At 35.9% G+C, this 27911-nt stretch overlaps 2 protein-coding genes and 1 non-coding gene across 3 annotated transcripts; 2 read left to right on the top strand and 1 right to left on the bottom strand.

Annotated features, from left to right (window-relative positions):
- Positions 1-177: 177 nt before the first annotated feature.
- On the bottom strand, positions 178-11363 carry LOC141606838 (phosphate transporter PHO1-like). Its single transcript, XM_074426171.1, has 15 exons — positions 10943-11363; positions 9802-9900; positions 9231-9474; positions 6284-6617; positions 5746-5794; positions 5352-5423; positions 4120-4249; positions 3099-3225; positions 2701-2950; positions 2406-2510; positions 2284-2328; positions 2005-2157; positions 1001-1285; positions 776-915; positions 178-654 (listed from the first exon to the last, which is right to left on the bottom strand). The coding sequence occupies exons 1-15, from the start codon at positions 11204-11206 to the stop codon at positions 564-566; spliced, it is 2388 nt and encodes a 795-aa protein (XP_074282272.1). The 5' UTR covers positions 11207-11363; the 3' UTR covers positions 178-563.
- Positions 3693-3764, top strand: TRNAP-UGG (transfer RNA proline (anticodon UGG)). Its single transcript has one exon. It is a non-coding gene; the product is annotated as a tRNA-Pro (tRNA).
- An 8416-nt stretch (positions 11364-19779) lies between the features above and the next one.
- Positions 19780-20316, top strand: LOC141608858 (uncharacterized). The gene has a single exon (XM_074428204.1). It carries the CDS (start codon positions 19780-19782, stop codon positions 20314-20316), a length of 537 nt encoding a protein of 178 aa, XP_074284305.1.
- The last annotated feature ends 7595 nt before the right edge of the window (positions 20317-27911 follow it).

Below are 27911 nucleotides of genomic sequence, written 5' to 3'. Positions count from 1 at the left end.
AATAATTATCGTTAAGAGTTGTGTGATCATGGGTCAATCACATGGTTATTGAACAATCATTTACTGTTACATTTTTCGAATAATAACAGGGTTAATCTCTTGGTTCGGTGACTTCACAACTACAACCGTCTCATACAAGAATAGCGGCTCGCTCAAAGATCAGAACTTAGTTGCTGGTTTTTCATTATTTTTCTAAATCACAGAAAAGAAATCATGACATTGCTTCAAAAATGTATTGCTTTACAAGAAATTGCATGTCAATATTCCGAAAAAAAAAAACAGTAGCATTACATTTTGGTTAATGAAAGAACTATAGTAGACTAGAAGCTAATGTTCCAAAATTTATGCCAGTAATTAACTATGACTAGAACAGATCAATTTATCCGGGGTGCGCAACTGCGCATGCTTCTGTACATAAACGGATTGACGAGTTGTATCATTGACGTCAAATTTTGTGACGTTCAGGGACGAGAGATCTCCTTCTGTACTTGATAAATTAGAGCAGATCTCTCCATGGCTATGGAAGTTATTTGTACATGTAACTTTGCCCTAGAAGTGTTTATTTAGCCATCGGAATCCGTTTCACGGAATGGCAGAGGAACTGTCTTTACTGCCCTATACTTTCCCACATTGTTCAAGTGCTCATTTTCCAATCTGTTGTTTTATAGCAGCAACAATACCAAGAAAACGGAATCAGATTGAGAAATAATTATCTCAGTAAGTTTTTGTGCCGGAGTTTTGACAGTTAAAAGTCATTAACAGGAATGGGGATTACCTATAAAAGTTCCAATGGCCACGTCGAATTACTTCTAAAGACGCCAGAGTAAAGTCTAAAAATTTGGCCTCTACATTTCCGACTTTGATATATCTGATCACGCTCTCCACCCACGCAACTCTTAGGACCAAATTGAGAACCTGGAAAGAAATACTGTTATTTTCAATGCTCGAGTTTTGATATCTGAAAGAATTCAGAAGGGATAAAGCCGACAGAGAAACTTACTATGGAAATGTAGTATATGCATTTGTTTTTCAGAACAAGATCATCTCTTAGCCACGGGTTTTTGGAACTGAGGTCGAAGAAACCCCAATCTTGCACGAAATCCCAATATAATTGGTACATCGTAGCAATGACAGAAGTCACTATGACTAAAATTGTGAAGAAAACTGTAGGTTCCTGTTGCTGGGCATATGTTAACCTAGCACCAGCTGCGATCATGGCCGATACATACTTGCCCAAGTTGGCTAATTGCTTTACATCGGCTTCGTCAAACCATCTTCTAGCACACTTGAATGTCGATAAATGAAGAAAAGGAAATAATCAGAGGGATGACTGATACATCAATGAGAGTCCTCAACAAAAAAATTCAGTCAGTCCAGTTGGGCTAGGTATTGGTCATGTCAGATCCGGTATTGCTTGCATTCGGGTTTGGCCGAGTCGGGAAAGTTTCAGATGTCTTATTATCTGGCCAGTTCGAGTCGGGTCTGATAGGTTGGGTTTCAGGACATACTCGAGTTATTCAACTAGAGTACAGTTTGGGTACTCCAGTCATTTGGGTCTGGTATGTTTTGCCCTATGTTGCTCAGACTCGTTTAGAAGTATCCGACACGGGTGCGTGTCCAAGTGTCAGACTTGGCCATTTCTATGAAAAATATGCATATTTTGGTTTAAAATGAGGTGTCGAAGTGTCATACCCTTGTCTGAGTGTCGAGTGTCGGACACGGGTACGTGAGGGAATTAGAAGAGTCGGAGTAACATAGGACTTTTGCCAGGTTTATTCCTGATTTTCGAGAATGAAATGTTTAAGCATCTGCAATCAATGAAATGCCAAGACAAGTAGATACACAAGCACTTCAATAGTGAAGTACATGCAACTAACTCGACAAGGAAGGGGTAGAGCTGACAAACCTGACCCAAATAGACCGAAACCCGACACATAATGACCCTTAAAGTGATATTGATCCGACAAAATCCAATCTGGCAAATTAATGGAAGTCGGGTTTTACCTGCATAGCACGCCAATAGTATGGTGCAAAGGAGATGACATAGGCAAGCTCTCGGTATAGCTTTCCTTTCTTACAGACATCATACTGGTGTGTCCCAAAAGTGTTAGCTAGAAAATAGCATGCTGTGATTTCCATGTGTCTGAGCAGAGGAATCTGCGAAACACCGAATACAAAGACATCCACATTATGAAGGATCATACTGTAAGTGATTACGTAGCTACTTTGCATTTGGAATCGATCTAAGTTACTCTTTGCCAGTGTTAAACTAATCATATTTACCTGGCTAGTTAGTTGGTCAGCCATGAAAAAATCTACCATCAGGACCTATAAAATTGTGAGCCACGATATTAGCATAGCCACAGAGAATAATAGGACTTGTCGAGTAAGGATTATATACACACCTTGTATAACGGAGAGAATACAATGTTACGTATCACCTTAAGGAAACAATATCGAGTTGCACGATAGAATACATTGAACGGGCAAATCAGCATTGCGAAAAAGATCTGAGAATCAAAGTTATACAGAGTTACAATCAAATTCACCAATTCAGGAACATACATCAGTGGAACCTGGTGCACTTCAGTTGGATGGTTTTCAGTCGGGATATTTAGGATCAGGTCCAAGTCCGGTCCAGTAGAATTCGAGTTGGAAAAAACTAGTAAGAGTAAAGAAGTTTTAGGTGGAAAGACTAACCAGAAGAAGGATGCCGGGGATGGCGTCAATTTGGTGAGGAGGGAAACCAGTAGACCTTAAAATGAGGTGAATGACCAAGGCACCAACTACAGCAGTCATCAAGGATGTGCAGACTAGGAAAGCATCCCGGTACTTGAGGGCCGTCTTTGGGTTAAATTCAAATATGAATGTATAGTTGATTCTTGTGGCCTTCCAAGTTAGCAAATTGCATCCATACATGAACAAGTGCAAGCCTAGCAGTGCAAATGTGCTGCATCAAAAACATCATAAGTAATGTCCGAGTAAAATACAGAAGTAAAATGTAAATCCTGAAATACTCGTCTATAAAGTCAAATGACGATGCATTTTACGAAACAGTTTACATTATGCTTGTATACATTAGAGAGAAATAAAAATACCTGAAAATAGGATAAACTGTCTCCATATAACCGGATTCATCTTGGCTTCCATGAGAGAACATACCCGAAATATGAGCCAAAATTGCGTACACAATGAAAAGGGTGACAAAACAGCCCGTAAACAATCCTGCTCCGACAAATATAAAAGAAACAATGAAAATCGCGTGATTTCAACATTTCTAGAAACATGTTTAGGGACAAAGAATCACATGGTTATGGTAGTAGTATTCTTCTACTAAGTGAAGGATCATGTCGCGTTCTCAATATCATCAACTCGAAAAAAAAAAATCATGGGATATATCAGATACACAATTATTGTTTTCTATGTTTAGTATTTACTACTCCGTACTTCATATTGGCAGTTCCATTTAATGTTCATGTTACTAACACTCCCAGGATAAAAAATTTGGGTCGTTGGTATCGGAGGTGGTGGTGGCGCGAGTGATATATGATAAAACTAAATGCAATTCAAACGTAAATTATACTATGAGACAGTCGTATGGGTTCAAATCCTACAGCAGTCAGTTTTTTAGTTTTATCTTACGCCATATGAAAAGTGTAATATAGAGTTTCATTCCTTGGTATTACCAACAAGGGCGTTTGGTCTAGTGGTATGATTCTCGCTTTGGGTGCGAGAGGTCCCGAGTTCGATTCTCGGAACGCCCCTTTTTTTACAAATATTTGTATTGCCTTGTCTCTTTTTGGTGCTCATTTTATACACCATACTCATCCAGAGAGCTACATGTAAAAATGGGGAAAAATGGTTGGAGTAACATCAAACTTGAAAAAGAGCCGGAAGAGTCGTACTCGTAAGTCGTAACTCTACCAAGGTGACAAAGAACGGTAATATTAAAATATGGCCACATAAAAAGTTAAAAAGTTGCCACTTTATGTAAAAAGTGTCGGTTTAGGTTAAAAAGTGACCACTTTTTAATATTATAAAATAAAATGTAATTTTTTGTCCGTTGTACTATATAACGGTCATACACAATAAATACCGCGAAATACAAAATAAACTTACCAACAAAAAAAGTAACCATGTGAGAGTCTTTCTGTTGCTGGGGACGCAAGAACTTCATAGCCTTTTTCCTGTCATTGTCGGCAAAGTGCTTGGTGAATAAGGCCTCCACTTCGTCCATTAGTCTAACCACCTTTATCACATTACCATCACCACCAACATAATTAATCACCCAAAAATCTAGTAACTTATTTAAACAACTTTCTTACCATAATGCCACTAACATACTGCCTTTTAAATCAAGTTGGCAAATAATATTGGCAACTCCTAACATTAACACCAATCAAGGGATTTCTAAAGGCCAATGATTGGGTGCCATTTTACGTAACATTTCACGACGTAATTCTTATTATTGGTCATCCAGAAACAGTCTCTCTTTTACTTTAAAACATAAGGGTAAGGCCGATACAGCATGTCCCCCTATCCCACCACAAGTGAGAGTCATTGAGACGTTGGTGTAGGGTAGTCGTTACATTTGGTATAACAGTCTCACATAGTTCATATACAATTTTTTGTATAACGGTATGGCCTATTGTGTGGAACACACTTTCAAAACTTTAAAACATAAGGGTAAGGCCGGGTACATCTGTCCCCTTACCCCACCACAAGTGAGTATGAGAGTCATTGAGACGCTGATGTAGCAGTAAGTGGATTATACATCTGATGTAGTTTTTGAGCATTAAGAAAAAGTTTTTGAGTTTTAATTTAAAATTTTTGAATTTTATTATAAAGTTTTTGAGTTCATTTACTTGAACAATAATCTCAAAAAATTATATTATAACTCAAAAAAAATTACATATAAGCTCAGAAAAATTTGATTTTTGACGTCATAAAACTAAAATGTAATTTATAAACTCTATAAAACTCAAAAAAAAAAAATACACAAAAGCTCAAAAACTCATTAAATATGAGGTAGTACATCTGATGTACAATCCTTTTTCTCCGCTGGTGTAGCGTAGTCGTTACATTTGGACATTCGGTATCACGCTCTCACATAGTTCATATACAAATCTTGGTATGGTGGTATGGCCTATTGTGTGGAACACACTTACTAAAGTTTACATAGTGCTCTAAGCTGTTTAGCCTTTAATAATACATTTCTATGCTTGATTTGCTTTAGCTATATATGGGTGGAAAACTGATATGTGATTTGCATATTATGAAGTCTAGTATGATTCCAACACAAAAACATGATTAAATTATTAACCATTATCAAATAATTTCAATTCCATTACCTTGTCAGAACTGATAAAATGGGTACTCTTTACTGTCTTCAGGTAACTAGATGATGCTTGTCTGTTAGCTACCTGATAATAAGAATACAAATTCTCGCATCAAACGTTTTCGCAAGATTATGAATAAAACATTTTATTTAGTTCAAAACAAAATCCAATCCATTTTGTAACTTTGCACAGTTTCGAAAATTTTATTATCCAAGACCGAGTACAAAATTTGAGAGCCATAATAGCTCAAATGTGCGAAAACAGATGACTTTATCATGACCGAGTATAAAATTTGAGAGCCAAAATAGCTAAGATGAATGTGACGATACACCAATCAATCTAAGGTTGTTACACCAAAACTGGTAGATCATTAATGCTTAATGACAGAGATAAATCAAAATCATACCTTATCAAATTTCTTGAGTATTTTTGTGAATGCTACCATGTTGAGTGAGCTGTAAAAAGGAGTGACTAAATTTAGCATTTGGATGTCGTAGCCGAAAGGGAACAATACTCATATTAATGAATAACAAACTCATCATAACGACCTGATAACCGATATATTAATACAAGCACCTAATCAGTTTGAAAGGGGCAGTTATAACTAAGCATATAAAGAAACTCAAATCATCCAAGTAAAGATCACTAATTTCGTGTTTTGAAACAAGTTAGTTCTCTGACGGTTTTACATGTGAGTCTAACCCATTCACCCTATGATGAAATGGTTAATCTTACATTTAACAACGCCTCAACACGACCGACAGTAACATTTCAGCTGTCAATATGATGAGTTCAACTGACAGTCCACAGATGCAGTTGTTAAACAGTCACACACACACACATAACAAAGTTACTACCATAGCATTCTTACGCGAATTTGCAGACTACCAAAAACGACATAAAATTCTGTAGATTTAAGTAGGAATACGAGCGAGTATCGATACCTATAGGTTTTCAACAGGCCAAGACCTTTGTACAATTCCACAAAAGCCCCTCTGATCATTTTCTCAGCACACTGTATTTTTTTCCTGTTAATGAACTCCCTCGGCCGGTCTTTAGGGGTATTCACCAGATCCTCCCACAACATAGAGCTGACAGCAGAAATTGTCCGACCTGGCGTAGTCGCGGGAATGTCAATCCTTAAGGACATCTTAGGCTTCCCTTTTTTATGCTTAGCCATCGTCGCCGCCCCAATAAAATTTATCCCATTTTTTTCAAGGGTTGCCAGTACATCATCTGTCTGTGATGAAGCATCTGAAGCTTCATTCATCTCAGATTCTGCACAATTTCAGTCCTCATTTTACGTCTTTCGTGTTCGGTATATAATTAATACTTGTATAAAACCGTTTTACGAAAAACCAATTGATTTTAGTAATATGGACAATTTCTGAAGCACCCATCTGAAAATTAGTACACTAAATGTCTTTTGTTACTCCGATACTTCACTTAGTTGCCGTATTCCGTATCCGATATGTTTCGATACTTCATTTTAGACCAAAATATTCAAAATTTCACACAAAATAGCCGTATCAGATACTTCCGATACGTATTTTGCCAGATACGAGTGTACGAGTCTGTGTAACATAGCTAAATGTACAATTGTAAATCAAAATGTGTCAAAAGTCCAGCTAATTCTCAGAGGAATTTCAACAAACACCTGGTGTGCAAAGTTGTGTAATCCAGAAATAAACCCAAAATCCGGTCACAGTAATAATTAAAAATCGGTATGAATTACATAAATAAAGTCCGTGTAAAATTGTAAAAGCTGTTAAAAATTTGTTGGTAGATTGAAAAAGTTGAAATTGTTTGACGAAAATGGGAGTTGGTTACAAATAAAAAAAAAAAAGAGTAAGACGGTCTTATCTTAAAATCGTCGTCGGCTATTTTACGTAAATTTCGTTAGAAACGTAGTTATTACGCTTTTCTGTGGTACCAAATTTTGGTAAATAAAAGACGGTTTCACAATAAATTATCGTAAAAAATGTGATTTTTGGCTAATGACAGGTGAATTATGTTGGTGTCAAATCTGGCTTTGCGATCATCAGGGTGCGATCGTTGTCATACTTAAAAGTCAACTATGGCATGTACAGTAACTAACTAACTATGTAAGACTTGTTTTTTTTTGGTACGGAAATTGTCTTTTTCGAGTTGAAATAAATTTAGATTCGAACTAGGGATATATTGTTTAGAATTTAGAAATTAAATATATTGTTTAGAAATAAATTTAGATTCGAACTAGGGATAAATTGTCTTGATCAAGTTGAAATGTTAATCATTTTGTTTATATATTTCCATTTTACTTATCAAATCATTTCTTACAATCGGCAATATTTAATTTTTCAAAAAACTATAAATATAGATAAACATAACAATTTTTAACGTGTATCTTTACATTCCTCAGCTAATTTATTGTATTAAACTTACTGGGTAGCGATAAAGTCATTTAAAACGTCAATTAATCTCTTACTCGTATATAACGGTTTTACAGAAATGTTATACTCCATACAAAATAGAAATACCATTAACAAATCATGATTTATATTAGTGATCTGAAGCATTAGTTACAAAATCAACCCGTTTTATCTAATGCTTGTATAAAACCGTTTTATCCGAATATTTGTATGCGATATAGTACATGCATGGGAGTATGGGAAGTCTAAATCTAATCTCTTTTTTTTCTTAATAATTAGAGAATAAAGCTATTAAAGTTGGAGTCTAATTAACACTGACAATTAACAAAATTAAACAACAGAACAATTATATGGCTTAGATTATCTCATGATTATGCACACTATATATGTGCATGCTATTTCATTCACTACTCGATCCTTACCAACTTGCAATTTCTTAATCATAGTATTTTACACGTCGCGGTCCACTAAACTTATTTGTGGTTAAGAAGGACCATTACAAGTTTAATTAATTTAATAATTACAAATAAAATAAATAAAGTCAGTCTTATGTTCATAAAATAATCATCATAATTTCTCTAAAAAAAGGACAATAATGCAACAATTGTGGATTTGTGAGTTTTCAACCCCACTAATTAAACTACCACTCATATGTGTTATAACTTACAAATTGTGGATTGGATATTTGGGTGCCACCCGGTGGCGCCAACTCATTTTCCTTGAAAGAGCGATCAGAGTATTACATAATATTTTAAAATTTAAAATAACGATTTACTCCCTATTTTATTTAACAAATAATCATGTATAAAGAAATAATCTGACTATAAAAATTTACCGAATTTTTGAATTAATAAATTTTATTTTACCATAATAATTATAAATTCTAAAGAATGATTCATGTCAGTCGAATAGCTGACCCCATATCATTTTGGGATGAAGAATTTGATGTTGTTGTTGTAATACTTACGTCCTATATACTCCGTATAAATGTATAATACTACGGAGTACATACTACGTGCGTAATTAACTTGCATGGCTTTTTGGAAATTTTAAAACTACTCAACAGCTTCATGCACACGCAAATTAATACAAGTACTTAGAAAACGGTATAGAGAAATTCTAACTCGGCTCGGAGTGATATATATCATACATCCTAACAGGGGCGGATTTGGGGGGGGGGGGAAAGTGAGGGCACGTGCCCTCACGTGACAAAAAAAAAAAAAGAAAAAAAAAAAAAAAATTTTTTTTTTAAAAAAAAGACGATATTTGAATTTTAATGTATAAATGTTGTCCGCAAAATTTTTTTTTCTTACTGTGCCCCCCCTTTACTCAAATCCTGGATACGCCACTGCATCCTAATCAATAAAAATTGCATGCACGGTGCACCACATTTATTTTATTTAGAATATGTTTTTCTTATTCATGAGAAGGATTGTTACCATCTCGGAAATCAAATCGAATGCAAAGGAAATGAACTTACCAGAGCAATCAGAATTACGAGATGAAATCGAGTTAGATCGAGAAAGATATCCGCCATGGAAAGATGACATAGGTGATGGGAAATTTTTGCGTCGACGTTGATTTAAGACTTGCTTAAGATCTATCAATATTTTGAGTTGCTTAAGGAGTGCCTCTCCTCTTTGTAGGAATTCACTTTCCCTAGCTCTATAAAAACTATTCACCTTTTCAAGTTCTTCATCCAATCTATCAAAAAACATCTTCACCTACATATGTAATGACATAAAAAGGTTAAATATTTTTCTCAAATTTTAAACATGCGGGATTTAAACACAGGTCATGGCAGCATCACTCATAACTTTACCAACTAAACTGGCTGATCTACTTGATATCCGCAATTTATGCATATTTATAATACTAACCAAATATTCTTAGGCCAGACTGGAGATGTTAATATTGTCGTAATATAACGCCCTGGTAATTATTTATTTAACTTTAATTAAAATACGTTTACAGATAATATAAAAGTGTAATTAAACAAATGATTGGGATGGTATTCGAATTTTTTAATTTAGTTAACTAATTATTAGCACCTCATCTTCTTCTGAGAATAATTGTGAAAGCTCTTGTTCATGAACTTGATGTAATTCATCTTGATCGTCCTCGCCTTCATTCGATTTGCCTTTCTCAATCTGCAACGTTAAACAATTAATTAGGTTGCTTGTTTTTCATGCAATTCCTTTATTTTATCCCTTAAATTTTTTTATATTAATTCCATTGTTTTATTTTATTAATTTCCGTTTAATAATGTATGTGCATGGCTATCTTTGATGCATGGGTTTTTCTTGTTTGTATAGCACATTATTTACGTGAAGTTCATGCCAAATAACGAGCTCAATTATTATTATACACAACAGACAATATTTGAAAAAAAAAAAATGCTTCTTACATACTCTCCGTTCCCGTCAATAGTTTACATTTGCTTTATTTTTCCCTCATAAAATAAAGAAAATGTAAATTATTCACTAGCACGGAGCGAGTACATTATAATTGACGACAATAATATTAAGAAAAATAAAGTGTACAATAATTTAATAAAATTATACCCTAAAAACTTTAATTTACACCAAAAATGACGTTAAAATGTCTACTTTATTTTGCCAATTTCTCCACGCAAATGTTGTATCATTAACTCTAAAATAACGACATTAGACCCAATGCCTAAAAAGGGCAAAATTTGATTAAAAAAGAATGGCCAATACCTTAAGTAATTAAGGAACAAAAACAAAACTATGTATATAATCAATTAATCATATATAGTAGGAGTACATATGATTAACATATGCATATTGTACACTTATAACTATGCTTGCTTCACTCCATGAAATTCATGCAAACAGCAAACACTCATACGAAAACTGTTGTAGCGAATTCAGAAAAATTTCTTTTAAAATAACTTTGAGCAAAATATCGAACACAAAATTTTACAAACAAATAAACCTAGTAAAAAAATTATCACTTTCTCGTCTACATTAGAATCGTAGATGGCCGAGCAATGAAAAATTTTAAATTGCTTTTAAATTTTGTAAAAAAAAAAGAAAAGAAAAAAGAATAAAGGTTAAAATATTACATTTATTATTACATAACTAATTTGCTCTCATAAAACTTTAATCTTGTTTTTTAATTTCCCGTTAATTTTAAATCCTAACTCCGTCATTACGTGTATGCATGTACCTCATAATCTCCCGGAGAGGAGTTACAGCAACAAGGAAGCTTATTACAACCCACCGAGGAGAAAAGAGATCGAACGGGATCGAAAATCGAGTAGCCAAAGGTGGAGGAACAATGGCAAGGGTTATTCAAGACTTGAGAAGCTAATTTTGATTTACGAGAGAGTTTAATTTTTTTGACATGTTTCTTGAGTTGCCAATAATTTACAAAATAATCTTTCCATTCTGGTATAAGTTGTGCTTCCAACTCCTTAGAAAATTTCACCATTATTTCTCTTTTGAGAAATTATACGTTGTATCCTCGAGTTTTTCAGTTTTCTATGTTGTACCCGTCTTTTTCCTAATCTTCTTCTTTGTTAAATGATGAGAATATGTAATGTGTGATGAAGGAGAGAAGAAGAAAAGAAGAAAGAAAGTGGGATTGCACTAGATAGATAATTTCAATTGCTTTATATAGAGGGAAGAAAAAAGAAATGTATTGGGTTGGCTAAAATTATAGGTTTTGATAGTGCCCTTTTTAGGCTTGTTGTTAAGCATGACTATGTGTACCTTGGAACATTTTTTATTAGCACCTTTATTAAATTATATTTTCAAGAAATAAAATGCTTTTTTTTTTACAAAAGATATTAAAAAAAAAAATAGAATACAAAGAAGATACGAAATTAAGTGTGTTACTTATCGACTATAATACCTATATCTCAGTCACGAATCTAAATTTTTTCTATAAATTCGTAAAATGTTTGTGAATGAGATGACTGGAGAAACATGTACGCAAGGTTTATCATGTATTTTAGTTATAGACACATTCAAATTCCCAATAAATGATTTTTAATCAAACAATGAGCAATTTAGACAAAAATGGAATTGTGAGATTGGGATAATTAGGGGTAGAAACATGTGATAAACAACGTCTAATACCTGAATATTCGATTTAATAACCTGCAACTAGCATTTATATTATGTATCATTTTTCTAACGTAACAAGATTATTTCATTGATCGATTATGGAAAAACTAGTTTGCACACTAAATTCTAATCATATATTCGTAAAAATCTTTAACTAATTAGCTTTTTATTATGCGTTTTAGGATACATATTAGAAAAACCGTGTATATGTTTGGGTAGTAAGAAGCTCCCATACATTGATCAATGGATGAAACTAAATCTGTAGAATGAAATTTTTGAATATGCATTGTTGAAGTCGTTTTATTTCTCATAGACTCCTCAGTAATGGCCCAAACATTCTGTCCACTGAGATGCCACATCAACTGTGAGTCTGTGACATGGACGAATTTTCTACAATTGATATGTGTTATTTCACAAATTTCATGTAAGACGGACATTGTTCGTCTTAATTAAACTTAAAACTAGTGTCAATTTTGTCTTCTAAGGATAATATTTTCATTATTTTGTTTCCTATTATCAACTGTACTGGCTATATATATAGAGAGAGAAATGAGATGACGCGTAATTAGTAATATAATTGGACTCACAATAAAATGGAGTCTTATATATCCAATAACTTGGGTCGGACGATAATCGATTTAATACAATCTGAAAACTATAACTTAGAGTAATGCGTTGTTCTTTCTGACTTAATTTCACCTTCAGTTCAGTTTCATTCAGTTTAGCTCAACTTTATTCAAATTAACTCGTGCTATAGTTTCATTCAATTCAATTTAGCTCCATGCAATTCAGTTCAGCTCTATTCAGTTTAACTCCTTTCAGCTCAAAAAAACACGGCCAAGGTTGCATTGTTGCATCACTTGCATTATGCATGTATGATTGAGCTTTTGGAAGGAATAAGAATTGGATTACCCGTTACTTACGATTCTTTGACTTGGAACATCTTTTGTTTCTTTTCATCTCTTTTCCAGGCCTTACCTTATTTGCTGGCATTCTATAAATCTACCCTATTTGCGTATGAATGTTGATTGAAAAGTAGCAAAAGACAATAGTAGATCGATAGCCAAGTGAATCGGCCTCCACGCACTCCTTTGATTGATTGATTAAGCATCATGTAATTTTCTGTAATACTTTCTTTTGGGAGATCATCTAAATGAAGATATAATGACTAGTGATAGATTATTTTCGGGATTTGAACCCAGGTCACGAGTACCATTTTTCATGAGTTTAACTTTTCTAGCTAAGCTAGCTGATATCTGCGCACTGTATATGTGAAGTCCATAAAAATGTAAATCTGTTTAGTGTAAAGGAATAGAAGGAAGATTTTAGTAGTATCGATTTTTTAATCTTTTGATATAAAATCAGAACTCAAAAACTCTTGACTAAGTTAGAGATTTGAACCTAAGACATCACGAATCATAAGTAATGTTGTGTTAAATTTTATGTACTTAGATCAACTGCATATATGCTAAGAAATTATTCTAATTTAACTAGAGATTTTGAATTTAAGTCCTAAAAATATAACGGTGTTAAAACTTATGAGGAAGAGCTCTATCTGCAAATTAGTGATACTAATAGGGTATGTTTGTGCTCGAGAGAACAAGACCAACAAAATGTAACATGACCATATAAAGTCTTAACTTAAGCATCTAGGATCAATGTGAAGAATATGCCAACAAAAAAGGAATGCATGACAATTACCAAGCAAAAGATTCAAGTGGGGAGATAAGACTACACTTCAAAGTTCAAAACATCAAGTACCCACCTTAAAAAAAAATTCATAACATTAGCTCAAGAGATGATAACCTTTCGAACACTACTCCAAATTGCCTCTTCGATCATAATCATGACGATTATTATCGTATATGGTATACTCGCGTATCTATCTTTTACAAGTAAAGTAGTAACTTTAGTTCAGACTTTGTAGTGTTTGATCAATCGTTTTTTTATCGTATATGGTATACTACGTTATCTTTTATAGGTGAAGTAGTGACTCTAATTCAGACTTGAGACTCTCTAGTCTAAGTCAAATGAAAATTTAAAATAATCGAGTACAAATGCAAATTAAGCTATGTCTCCAAAAACTACAATCAAAATAGGTAGTTAGGGTTGGATTAGGTTAAATTCAATATTTTTCCGAAAATATAACTTTAATTTGTATTGTCTGATCAATCTTATTATCGTATACTAGGTATCTTTTACAAGTGAAGTAGTGACTCTAATTCAGACTCTTCAATCTAAATCAAATGAATTTTTTAAAACTCGAGTCCCAATGCAAATTAAAACATGTCTCCGAAACTACAATAAAAAATGCTAGTTCGAGTTGGATTAGGTTAAATTCAATTATCCAAAAATATAACTTTGTACTGTATGTCTATCAATCTTTTTTATCGTATACTAGGTATCTTTTACAAGTGAAGTAGTGACTTTAATTCAGACTCAGACACTCAAGTCTATTGGAGATGGCTCCACTATCCGGTTGTGGGATGATCCTTGGACCAGTTAGGGGCCTCTCCGGGCTGTCATCACTGGCCCTCTCAGTTTTACTTCCTCTACGGCGAGACTTTGCACCATCATCACTAATGGTACTTGGTCCTTTGACTCTCTTGACTTCGAGCTTCCCGACCATATTACCCAGATCATTCTTTCAATCCCTATCCCCTCCTCCCCTCGAGGAGACATCCTCTCCACCTCCCTTGCCCCCAAAGGCAAGTTCTCTGTGGGGGACACCTACCACCACCTCTCTGGCCCCCCTTTCCCCGCCTTACCACCCACCCCCCCTCTCCCTGGACTTGTCATGGTTGTGGGAAATTCATACTCAACCTAGGATCAAAGTCTTCATTTGGCTTGTGTGGTGGAATAAATTACCACACAAAGCTTCTCTCTTTGCTAGAAACATCATCCCTTGCCCTTCTTGCTCCCTCTGCCATAGTCCCTCCCTCCTTGAGACTTCTCTTCACGTCCTCCGTGATTGCAGTCTCGCTTCTGACTTTTGGGCTTCAATTAATGTCCCAAATTCCTTCTTCGGCCCTGACCTTCACTCCTGGATTTTCGACAACTGTAACTCCCCCTCCCCTAGCTGGAACACCCTCTTCACCTTTGCCATCTGGCGCCTTTGGATGAGGCGCTGCGACCTTATCTTCTCCCCTTCCCCTTCTAACCTTCGGCCCTCTTCTTCCTTCTACACCTCCGTCTTCTCCCAAACCTTTACCTGGACCAGAGCCAATGACCGCACCCCCACTGCCCCTTGCACCGGTACCACCCCCCTTGATGCCTTTAGCTTTCCTATTAGCTGGGCCCCTCCGCCGCAGGGTTGGCTCAAAGCCAACGTTGATGCGGCCCTTTCTCCCTCTTCTTGTTTAGCCAGTTTGGGGTGTGTCATTAGAGACTGTTTTGGGTCTTGGGTTTTAGGGTGGTCACTCCGCTTCCCTGGGAGTGACCCTTTCCTGTGTGAAGTTCTTGCCATCCGCGATGGGCTTGTACGTTCTAGTGTCCTTGTGAACAATGTCCTGATTGCGTCGGATTGTCTGGATGCCGTCAACTCTATTTTGCAGACTTCTGCCCCTTGTGGTCCTTACACTAACATCATTCTTGAGTGTAGGGCCCTCTTGCAGGACTCACCCCATTTGAAGCTGATTTTTGAGAAGAGGACGGCTAACCGTGTGGCGGATGCGATTGCACATCATTCCGTCCATGATACTAGTTCTCTTCTAGGTTGTTTTGAGTGGGCTCTTGCCCCTCCTTTTGTTGTTGAACTTTGTACTAGTGACTCTGTTTTGGCCTCTGTGCCTTTATCCCCCGACCCGCCCCCGTGATGTACTCTAAACTTTGTTTTCTTTAATACATGTTCCTTCCATCCAAAAAAAAAAAAAAGACACTCAAGTCTAAACATATCTCCGATTAACCAAAATAGCTAATTCGAGTTGGATTAGGTTAGATGATTCGACATTTATCCGAAATAACTTTGTAGTACTAAATATCCTAAACTCGTACATCAATCTTTTGTGCCTAATGCATTTTAATTTGTCTTGTTCAATAAATTTCACAATGTATGTGATATATAATTTGCCTACATTGAATTATAGACTATCAAATAATTGATGGTCAAATTTAGGCCATGAGCTTTAATTTGATTATGAACGTAAGAACGTAACTATTAAAAAAAAGTTTCTTTTAACAATTCGTTGCACATATCATACAAGTCCAGCTATAAAAATCTTTTTACCCTTTTCATAGACAAAGACAAAAACCTCAATTATAGATCAAACTAACTCTACATAATCCAACTTAAGGATGTATTTTATGATTTGTTTCTAATAATTATATGATTATAATTACTTTAGTCAAAAATAGATAGTTTTCTTGATTAAATATATTCCTTTATAAGTGATGTAATCTACTAATCTTATCATAATGCAACAGATATAATCGTATCACCCTTTTTGGCTTTTGGAATTTTTGGACTGATATTACTAGTTTCATAAATTTAAGGGAATGTAAGGCTCTGTTTAGAATAACTAGTTGAAATTCGAAAAAATACTTGAAAACTGAAATGCTATTTAAAATCTGAAAAGGTAGCTGGAAATTACGTAAAATGATATAATAATTATTTAATATTATAGATTGAAGGGGTAAAAAAAACTATATAAATTAGGATCAGCTATCTGAGATCTCAAATGCTACCTTGGATAACATTTCATTTCAGGTAGTTTATTTGGGTACCTAGCTACTTGTCAAATACCTCACAAAAATAAGCTATCTGTGAATTTTTTGTCAAAAAAAGCTTTTTCAATAAGAAGAGATACCTAAAATGTATTGTCAAACACAACTTACATTCAATAAGTAGTGTTGAACTATTGATAGGCACGTATATGCGTTCTCTATCTCGAAATAATCTTCTCATTTGATTTTGCACATGCTTTTTTAAAAGCACTGTTTTGATTCAACTTTTTCTCTATTTATATACTACGGAGTACTATTTTTTCCAGACAATATTTTTGTAAAAGACTTTTTTTTTATGATGAATGTAAGTATTTATTATTATCATGTCAAAAATTTTATTATGTTAGTAAATTAATACTACTTTTTTTGTAGGTCTTGCTAACAAAAGCTTATTTTAGGTCAAAGTTTCTAAAATTCGATCGCAAAAGTCAAACTAATACGATAATTATCTTGAGATGGAAGAAGTATAACTCATTACTTGCAAGTTTTAGTGATCTCGTCTTATAAAAAAATGTAGTCGAACTAAATTAACTTTAATAAACTAACATTACATAAGCGCTAATTATATTATTCTAAAACATTTGTGAATATATATATTTTCTCCTTTCTAATCATTTATTTAAGTTCTATTTTTTTTATAAGAAGTATCTTAATAAAATATTTTAAACAAATGAATGAGGCGGTAGATGCCAGTACGTTGATCAAACAAAATTCTACATATCCCCAACCATTGAGGACTTTGTATTATAAAGCCTTATTCTCTTTGACTCATTTGATTTTGCTTTTTTTTTTTCTTTTTTTTTTATGTGAGGAATATAAGAAGTAATTTTTTTTTTAAAAAAAAAAACTAGACTATTGACTTAGATAAAGTATGTAGTAAGGAATTGTAGTGTATTATCATCATTTATTTTGGAGGATATATATAGAGAGCACGTACTCATATTCTAGCCAAGAAGATCTTGTAGTAAACTGATCGAATACTACTACTACCTTTGTCGTGCCAATAAAGAATTTTTCGTAGAATATTGGAGACAACTATTAGGGAATTGCTAACTACAGTACAAATGAGTTGGATCCTGGCCTAGTTCTCTTCTATATAGTTTTGAAGCATCTTTATGTATAATAACAATAATAATAATATTATTTCGGGGTCTTTACGACTTTCACAAATTAAGGCAGTTTAAAATGCTGATTAAAATAAGATCGTGGTTGTAACTTGTAAGATAACTAAGGAATCTTGAGTTCTTGACTACATAAGTAAACGGTATTCTGACGTGTGTCATTAGGGCACACAATAAAAAGATAATTAGAGAAAGATTTACAAGATTATTTTATTGATTATGGTAATTATGAGTTTATAAGTCATTTTTTTCATGATATAATCTTAGTTTTTAAACCTTTCTCTAAATAGCATATTAACACGTGTTTTAGGGCACAAATAATTACTCTAACCTTGGAATATATACAAGGTATTTATGAAAAAAGATTATTATTATTATGAAAATGGAATTATAGAACTAGTAAGTACATAATTATTGAAGGCCATACATAAACAAGGTAAAGATATAAAAGCAAGATAAGGTATAAGTGGAATTTGGAAATGATTTGGTAATTGAAAGGTGGGAAGCAAAAATGAGCCAGTACCTTTGGTCCTTAGTGTGCATGACGTATCAAACCTTATTATGCAATTATCACCCACTCACATACTATTCTATATACTAATTTATGATGATTCTATGTTGTCAATAAATAATACATGTATGATTCTCTGTATTTTGACCTTTAGATTAAGGTATCCAACATTTGGGATCTATGTATAGGGGACCTAGACCCACAATTATAGGGCTACGTTATGGTAGGGTATCTACTTGGCTTTTTTTTTTTTTTTTAATTACTATGGGAATAGAGTCGACCACGGTCGTTTTAAATATTTATTGGTTAAACGACTGTGCATAGGATGTAACCGAGTCGATCTGAGTTTGAATAGTTGTATTCGGATAAACTCACGAGTTATGATTGGCTGATTGTCCCCTTTGAACTTGAGCTCGAAGCTCGCCGAGCTTAAAAATTTGAAGTTCGGACTCAAGCTTGGAGAAAGCTCAAGTCTGACTTAAATCAAGCTTGATTTATCATTATATTCTTTTCATTTTCTCAATTATTTAATCTTACTAATTTATTTACTTTTCAAAGAAGAAAACTCTGTATATAACTATAATACTAGGTTATCATATAATTATAAATAATAAAATTACTGATAATTTAAATAAATAATATTAAAATAACATATACATATTCGACAAGCTCAATCCGGCCAACTTATGAGCCAAGCCTTGCCGATCAGCTTTGGAACGGCTCAAATTCGGTCAAGATCAGCTCAGGCCTGGACTCCATATCGGCTTAACTGACCTATTCCAACATACTAGTGAGGCGGCTGATTATTTATAAACCTAACTAACCATGCACACCAAATTAACCACTTTAAATTAATATTACGACGGTAAACTCAATAATGCATTATTATTTTAAGTTAAAAATTTGCAATCATTAATCATTGCAATTTGTTATCCAACTTCAAATAAAATTCATCTATTTTTCATATTATTTCTTTCTCAAAAAGACTGAAAAATATCAAGGATTTTTCATGGGGATGTTAAGCCAAAAATGGAGACAAAAAGAGATAAAAAGAGAGCCAATAAAATCTGTTGAAGTGTGAGACTTTTCTGGAGTGTTCTAGAAGGTTCCAGTATATTCTAGGATAATGTAGAAACATCTAGAATGTTCTAGAATACTCATGTACATACTAGAATAATCTAGAAGAGTCTAGAAGAGTCTAGAACGGTCTAGAAGAGACATGAATGTTCTAGGTGTGTGTAGAGAAACCTAGAATATTCTAGAGATATCTTGTATGTATAGAAGAGTCTAGAGGCTTACAAGTCTAGGTCACTCTAGAATGCTTTATTCTAGAGAATTCTAAGAATGTGGGAGAAGGAGGAGGAGCACTATAAATAGAGGTCCTCCCCTCCCATTTTGGTGTATCCTGAATTCACAACAAATCAATACAAAAAACTAATTCCTTCAAACTAAACTCCAACTAATCAACCTTCAACTAATCAACTAAACAAACAACTAATCTCCACTTTACTTCCTATACTCCCCCATACACCAACAAGTGGTATCAGAGCTCTAAAGATCTTAGGGCAACAAAATAAAACTATGGCTTCCGCATCAAATACTCTATCGTCTACTCTTCCAATTTTTGGAGGAGAAAATTACGACTATTGGTGCATTAAAATGAAGGCTCTCTTAAAATCAAATGCACTATGGGAGATTGTGGAAAATGGTCCCGAAAAGCAACAAGAAGGTGTTCAACCCACCGAAGCATCCTTAAAGAAAATAAATGAGGATGAGATAAAGGACGCCAAAGCCTTGTCTTTTATCTTTAATGCTGTTTCGGAGACCATCTTTCCAAAAATAATGCGGGCTTCTACCGCAAAAGAAGCATGGGATTCACTCCAAAAAGAATTCCATGGTGATGAAAGGATAAGAACAATACGTCTCAATACCCTAAGAAAAGATTTCGAAAATTTGAAGATGAGGGAGAATGAAGACATACAAACTTACACTTCAAGAGTAACGGAGATAGTTAATCAAATGAAGATATATGGCGAAGATATTACCGACACGAGAATCGTGCAAAAATTTCTCGCGACTTTAACCAAAAAGTTCGACATGATTGTCCTTTGTTATTGAAGAATCAAGGGATCTCTCAAAGCTCACGAGAATCGAGCTACTTGGATCCTTACTCGCCTATGATCAAAATTCAAGACCGGAGAATCTTCTTCCGAGGATGCTTTCAAGTCATCGCATAAAGAAAAGCGGTCCGGAGGGTGGAAGAAGAAAAGTGACGATGGTGGCAATAAACAAATGTCACAATCAAAGGGAAAGTTTCCTCCTTGTGGCATTTGTGGAAAGAATAATCATGCAGAAAAGAATTGCTTTTTCAAAGGCAAGCCCCAGTGTCACCATTGTAAGAAGTATAGGCACTTTAAAAAAGATTGTAGACAAAAACAAATGGAGTCCAAGGACCAAGCTCATTATTCAAGTAGCGTTAATAATGAGCACCTCTTCTATGCCGGCCAAGCAAAGACTTCAAGCAAAGAAAGTAGGTGGCTAATTGACAGTGGTTGTACAAGTCACATGACGAATGATTCAAGCATCTTTAGCGAGTTGGATACTTCTGTCCAAACTCCTGTACGAATGGGGAATGACGAAGTTCTGACATCGAAGGGCAAAGGTACGATTATTGTTCCAACTAAGCGGGGTACAAAATACATTAAAGATGTGCTGCTTGTCCCGGATCTTGCTGAAAATTTGCTAAGTGTGGCACAGATGATCAAGAATGGTTATTCACTAGTCTTTGCAAATAATCATTGCACCATATATGACCCCGGAAATAAGGAGATTGCTAAAGTTGCCATGGAAAATAAAAGCTTCTCCTTGAAATGGAAGTATGGTCTAGAGTCATCATATCGAGCTCACGCCGCGGAGACCTGGCTATGGCATAGAAGGTACGGACATTTCAACTTACGTGCACTAGCCGACTTATACAAGCAGAATGTTGTGCGGGATTTTCCAATGATTCAAGCAACTAAAGAACTATGCGAGCCTTGTCAACTTGGAAAGCAACACCGCCTGCCATTTCCAAAGAGCCAAGCATGGAGGGCAAGTAAAAAGCTAGAGCTTGTTCACACAGACGTATGCGGTCCTCAAAGAACCTTATCTCATCTTGGAAACAGGTACTTTATCCTGTTTATTGATGATTTTACTCGAATGACTTGGGTATATTTTATGAAACAAAAATCAGAAGTATTCCAAGTCTTTCAAAATTCAAAGCTCTCATTGAAAATCAAAGCGGGTGCAAATTGAAGATGATTAGATCCGATCGCGGGAAAGAATATACTTCTTCACAATTTGACCAGTTTTGTGAAGATGAAGGTGTAGAACATCAGCTCACCAGCAGATATACTCCACAACAAAACGGGGTATCCGAAAGAAAGAATAGGACCGTGATGGAGATGGCCGGATGCATGTTGGTGAAAAGAAAATGCCGAAGAAATTTTTGGGCTGAGGGTGTCTACACATCCGTATACCGCTCAACAGACTTCCAACAAAGGCGGTTAAGGAAAAACTCCAAAGAGAAGCCTGGAGCGGTAAAAAGCCTACTGACTAAGCATTTAAAGGTGTTTGGCTCAATCGCTATGCTCACATCCCAAAGCAAAAAAGGAGCAAGCTTGATGATAAGGCAGAGAAAGGTATATTTCTTGGCTACGACTCAAAATCAAAGGCTTACCGGATTTTCAATCTTAATACGGAGAAGATCATGATAAGCCGAGACGTGGAGTTTGATGAAGATGCAATGTGGAATTGGGAAGAGAAGAAGGTGGAAAGAAATGTGATCCTAGTTCCTTATCACCAACATCAACCAGAAGGTGATGATGATACGATCAACAATAATGATCCTCCTACACCTCCATCAACTCCAATGCATGCACACTCTCCATCCTCTAACGACAATTCGGAGAATGCTACGGGACCTCGAGGTAAGAAAGATCTCTCCGAAATTTATGTAGAATGTCCGTTATTAATCGAATGAAGAGGAATGTGAGAGATGCTACTTCGCTTTTGAGGAGCCAAGAGACTATGATGAGGCTTCCAAATACAAAGAGTGGCAAGACGCAATGGAGACAGAAATAAACATGATAAAGAAGAATAACACCTGGGAATTAGTGGACAAACCCAAGGATCGAAAGGTGATTGGAGTGAAATGGGTCTACAAAACAAAGTTGAATCCAGATGGCTCAATCAATAAGTACAAAGCAAGATTGGTCGTGAAAGGGTACTCCCAACAAGCTGGAATAGACTACGGAGACACATTTGCTCCAGTTGCTCGTCACGATACGGTAAGGACTCTTATTGCTCTAGCTGCTCAAGAAAGATGGAAAATTTATCAACTTGATGTCAAATCTGCTTTTCTTAATGGAGAACTCGAGGAGGAGATATACATCGAGCAACCTCCAGGCTTTGTCACACAAGGAAATGAAGAAAAGGTGTGCAAGCTGAAAAAGGCTCTATATGGCCTCAAACAAGCTCCAAGGGCGTGGTACAGCAAGATTGATTCTTACTTCCTTGAGCAAGGATTCACGAGGAGTAAAAATGAGCATACACTATACGTAAAGAAAAAACAAGGCGATCTTCTCATCGTTTCTCTCTATGTTGATGATCTCCTTGTCACAGGAAACAATGCCCAAATGATCCTTACATTTAAGGAGGAGATGAAGAAAAGGTTTGAAATGACGGATTTGGGCTTAATGAATTTCTTCCTTGGCATGGAAGTCCATCAAGCAAAAGATGGAATCTTCATTTCTCAAACTAAGTATGCTCGGGAAATCCTCAAAAGGTTCAAGATGGAGAACTGTAAGCCGGTTTCTACTCCTTTGGTCTTGAATGAGAAGCTATCCAAAAATGATGGGTCAAAAGAAGTTGATCTCAAGCAATACCGAAGCTTGGTTGGAAGCTTACTTTACCTCACATCTACAAGACCTGATCTTATGTTCGCCACAAGCTTATTATCAAGATTTATGAGCAAACCAAGTGAGGTTCACATGGGTACAGCGAAGAGAATACTTCGATATCTAAAGGGTACTCTAGAGTTTGGAGTATTTTACCAGCCTTGCGACAATCCAAGATTAATAGCGTACTCTCGACAGTGGAGGCAGGATCGGTAGATGACATGAAAAGCACTTCAGGCTATGCATTTACTTTCGGCTCAGGAGTATTCTCATGGAATTCAAAGAAGCAAGACATCGTAGCTCAATCAACAGCCGAGGCCGAGTACGTTGCAGCTTGTGCCGCCGTCAATCAAGTAATATGGTTAAGGAAGATACTTGAGGACTTGGGCTACAAACAAGAAAGAGCCACCAAGGTTATGGTGGATAACAAGTCAGCAATTGCCATTGCGAAGAATCCAGTGTGCTTCAGCAAGACAAAGCACATGAAAGTGAGGTTCTATGCACTTCGAGATGCTGAGCAAGAAAAGGAAGTGGAACTTCTCCATTGCCCATCCGAGTTCCAACTAGCTGACATTTTAACCAAGGCTCTACCGACAGGAAGGTTCGAGTTTCTAAGATCAAAGCTGGGCGTCACTCCAAAAGTCTCAAGGAGGAGTGTTGAAGTGTGAGACTTTTCTGGAGTGTTCTAGAAGGTTCCAGTATATTCTAGAATAATGTAGAAACATCTAGAATGTTCTAGAATACTCATGTACATACTAGAATAATCTAGAAGAGTCTAGAAGAGTCTAGAACGGTCTAGAAGAGACATGAATGTTCTAGGTGTGTGTAGAGAAACCTAGAATATTCTAGAGATATCTTGTATGTATAGAAGAGTCTAGAGGCTTACAAGTCTAGGTCACTCTAGAATGCTCTATTCTAGAGAATTCTAAGAATGTGGGAGAAGGAGGAGGAGCACTATAAATAGAGGTCCTCCCCTCCCATTTTGGTGTATCCTGAATTCACAACAAATCAATACAAAAAACTAATTCATTCAAACTAAACTCCAACTAATCAACCTTCAACTAATCAACTAAACAAACAACTAATCTCCACTTTACTTCCTATACTCCCCCATACACCAACAAAATCAAGTTAGATAGGCATTTCTTAACCATGCATGCTTGGACATCCATCCATTAATTTTTCAGTGGCGGCTATTTGTTTCACAAAACGACCGTCAAATAATATAAAACCGTCTTATTCTGTAAATTGTGTTAATTATATTATAAAAGCATTGTTAGGAATTTGTGCCTTGAATTTGTGTCAAAGACGGATTAATGTAAGGCAAGAAAAACGAGAGACGAGGAGCTATCTGAGTCTCACGTGAGTAGCGCTTTTTGATTCTGCAAGTCGCACGTACATCTGATACTAGCAGCTCGGTTAAGTGCGTTTTGGCTATTAATGTGCCTTACGTGACTTTGCTTAGTGTTAAGGAAAGTTAGAGGCTTTCTTAATATAATAAGCTTAGTGTTTGACTTTGGTTGGTTTTTTAGCCTTCTGTTTGTACGTGGTTAGTTTTAGGAAATTAGTATTTATTTCCTATTAGTTTATTTCTTATTAGTCTAGATATTTTATTTTGGGTGGAATAAATATATAAAGACCCAAGTTTTATTCTAGGTTAATTAAGAGAGAGATTTGAGAGCACACAATAAAGAGGGTCGATTTGTGAGGTTCCCTTCAAGAAGAAAACTCAGTTTGTTCCGGGCTCTATTATTGTTGTTCGTCTGTCTTTGAAGATCGGAGGAGTTTGTTCAGATCTTGGTAGGCCTCAAGATTATTTGTCCTTCGTCTTATTTGGGTAGTCTCTTTTGTTCCTTTGAGACTACTATATTTGTTGGTAGAATAGGGTATACTTTTGGCTCACATTGAGCGTGTGTGTACCGGTCTACTGTTGTACTATTTTCTCCACAATAGTGAAATTTGATCTCCTCGCAGGGTGGACGTAGCCAGTTATTTTACTGGTGAACCACGTAAATCTTTGTGTCAACTTTATTTACATTCGTTATTTATTGTTCTTATCGCCTTATCAATTAACTGTTTGGGTAACGGGACGCCTCCGTTACAACAATTGGTATCAGAGCTAAGGTTTTGATTTGGGATCTGCTTCCGCGTTAGTTGTGTTTTAGGCGTTATTTGGGTTTCTTGATTTTCAGGTGAAAAGATGTCGTCTACGAATGTTTTGAATGTTGAGAAGTTCACTGGGAGAAATAGTTTTGAAATGTGGCGATTAAAGATGAGAGCTTTGCTTAGACAAAGAAGGCGTGCCCTGGTCTGTTATCTCAAAGGCAAATTCAACAGGTAGTTCGTCTGATGCAGCAAAGACAGCAAAGACAGATGCAGATGTAGTCTTGGAGGAGAAGGCTCATTCTTTAATTCTGTTATGTTTAGCTGATCATGTTATGGTTGAGGTAGCCGATGAGGAAACTGCTATAGGTTTGTGGTTGAAGTTGGAATCTTTGTATATGACAAAGACTTTAACCAACAAGTTGCTTCTTAAGCAGCGTTTGTTTGGTCTTCGTATGCAGGAAGGTACGTCTCTCAAGGACCATCTAGACCGTCTTAACTCTATTTTACTTGATTTACGTAATTTAGATGTTAAGGTAGATGATGAGGATGCTGCCTTGATTTTGTTAGTTTCTTTGCCAAATTCGTTTGAGACTTTTGTGGAGTCGTTTGTTGTTGGTAAAGATTCTTTGACCCTAGAGGAGGTGAGGTCAGCGCTTCACACTAGGGATTTGCGCCGAGTAGCGTCAGGTGGTGTTGTAGACAGTAGTCTTGTAGGGCTTGTTGTGAATTCGGAGGGTTCTAGTAAGGGTAAAACCAAGTCTAAGGGTCCTCGTAAGAATGTCTGCAATTACTGCAAGGAACCAGGTCATTGGAAAAATCAGTGTCCTAAGTTGAAGGAAGCTGGTGTTTCTGCTGTTGCACAAAAGGTTGCTAAATACGATTCTGAGGAAGATTATGCTCTCGTTGTTGATGTTGTTCCACGTTCTTCGGATAGTTGGATTTTGGATACGGGATGCGTTTATCATATGTGTCCTTTTAGGGAATGGTTTACTTCTTATGAAGCTTCACATGGGGTTAATGTTGCCATGGGTGACGGGTCTATATGTGAGGTGCTTGGAGTTGGTACTATTCGGGTTAGGACATGTGATGATGTTGTTATCTTTCTAGAAGGTGTTAGGCATGTTCCACGTTTGAAGAGAAATCTTGTATCACTTGGAATGTTAGTTGATCAGGGCTACAGTTTTCAAGGTGATGGTGGATCGTTGTGCGTTGGCAAGGGTTCTTCTGTTACTTGGAGGGGTGTTAAGGAAGGAACTATTTATGTCCTTCAAGGCACTGTGCTGACTGTTGGAGCATCAGGTAATCATTCTTCTGTCTCTCTCGAGTCTAAGTTGGGGCATATGCAACTTGGATATGTGAATGATACTTTGAAGCACATCCAGTTTGGGTCACTTGGTGATATTCTGGATAATTCGGGTTTGGATAGCTTTAGTGAGAATGGTAGTGTTGACAGTAAGGTGGAGTCTATTCCGGTACAGGTCAAGCTACAGGGTTCTCAAGACAAGCTATCTACTTTTGTCTCTGCGCCTCAATGAGGCGGTCTGCGCCCCAAGAGGTGGGGCGGTTTGGGGCTCCAGGTGGAGCTGTTGTGGCTCTTGAAAGAGAGTCGTTTGGGACCTTATAAGGGGTCATTTGAAACTTCGACGGAAGTTTATTCTTTGGAGCTTTTGGGTTGGACTATCTTGTCTAACAATTTGTACCTTTGATGGAGGTAATTTGTGCTCGCTTAGAATGTTTGTTTTTGTTTGGTTTCGACTTGAGTTTTGTTGCCTTGGTGTAGGCATTTTTGTGGTGGTCATGACACCTAGTATACTCAAGTGAGACATTTATTTTGTTCGTGGCGTTTGTGTTCTTTTTGGGACAGTTTGGTACGACGGTACATTTAGCCATGTAGTTTGGAGGAGATTTTGTTTGGAATCTTGTGTGTGTTGTTTTGGTACACCGTTCCATCATAGTGACTTTTGGTATCTCATATATTTGTGTTGGCGTTTGGTAGCTTTTGTCCTCTTCGGAGTTTGCTACGTTTGGCCTTTCTATTGGTATGAAGATATGTTGGGTACTTAGTACAATTGGTAGTTTCAGCTTACTACATTGGGTACTTCGTATATTAGTCACATTTGTTGCACACTTGGTTCGTTTGTCCGTTTTGTGAGTTGTGTTCAAGTCAAGTGGAGACTATCGGGACAGATAGTGACTTGTGGATCGACTCTATTGAAGCTGATTTGGGGTTTCTTCTTGATTGGGTTCGTATTTGAATAATTCAAGTCAAGGTGGAGATTTGTTAGGAATTTGTGCCTTGAATTTGTGTCAAAGACGGATTAATGTAAGGCAAGAAAAACGAGAGACGAGGAGCTATCTGAGTCTCACGTGAGTAGCGCTTTTTGATTCTGCAAGTCGCACGTACATCTGATACTAGCAGCTCGGTTAAGTGCGTTTTGGCTATTAATGTGCCTTACGTGACTTTGCTTAGTGTTAAGGAAAGTTAGAGGCTTTCTTAATATAATAAGCTTAGTGTTTGACTTTGGTTGGTTTTTTAGCCTTCTGTTTGTACGTGGTTAGTTTTAGGAAATTAGTATTTATTTCCTATTAGTTTATTTCTTATTAGTCTAGATATTTTATTTTGGGTGGAATAAATATATAAAGACCCAAGTTTTATTCTAGGTTAATTAA

This window comes from Silene latifolia, chromosome 10, assembly GCF_048544455.1.
Source record: "Silene latifolia isolate original U9 population chromosome 10, ASM4854445v1, whole genome shotgun sequence".
Lineage (NCBI taxonomy): Eukaryota > Viridiplantae > Streptophyta > Magnoliopsida > Caryophyllales > Caryophyllaceae > Silene > Silene latifolia.
Note: the sequence above shows the minus strand (reverse complement) of the source record. Positions and strands in the feature narration are given on the sequence as shown.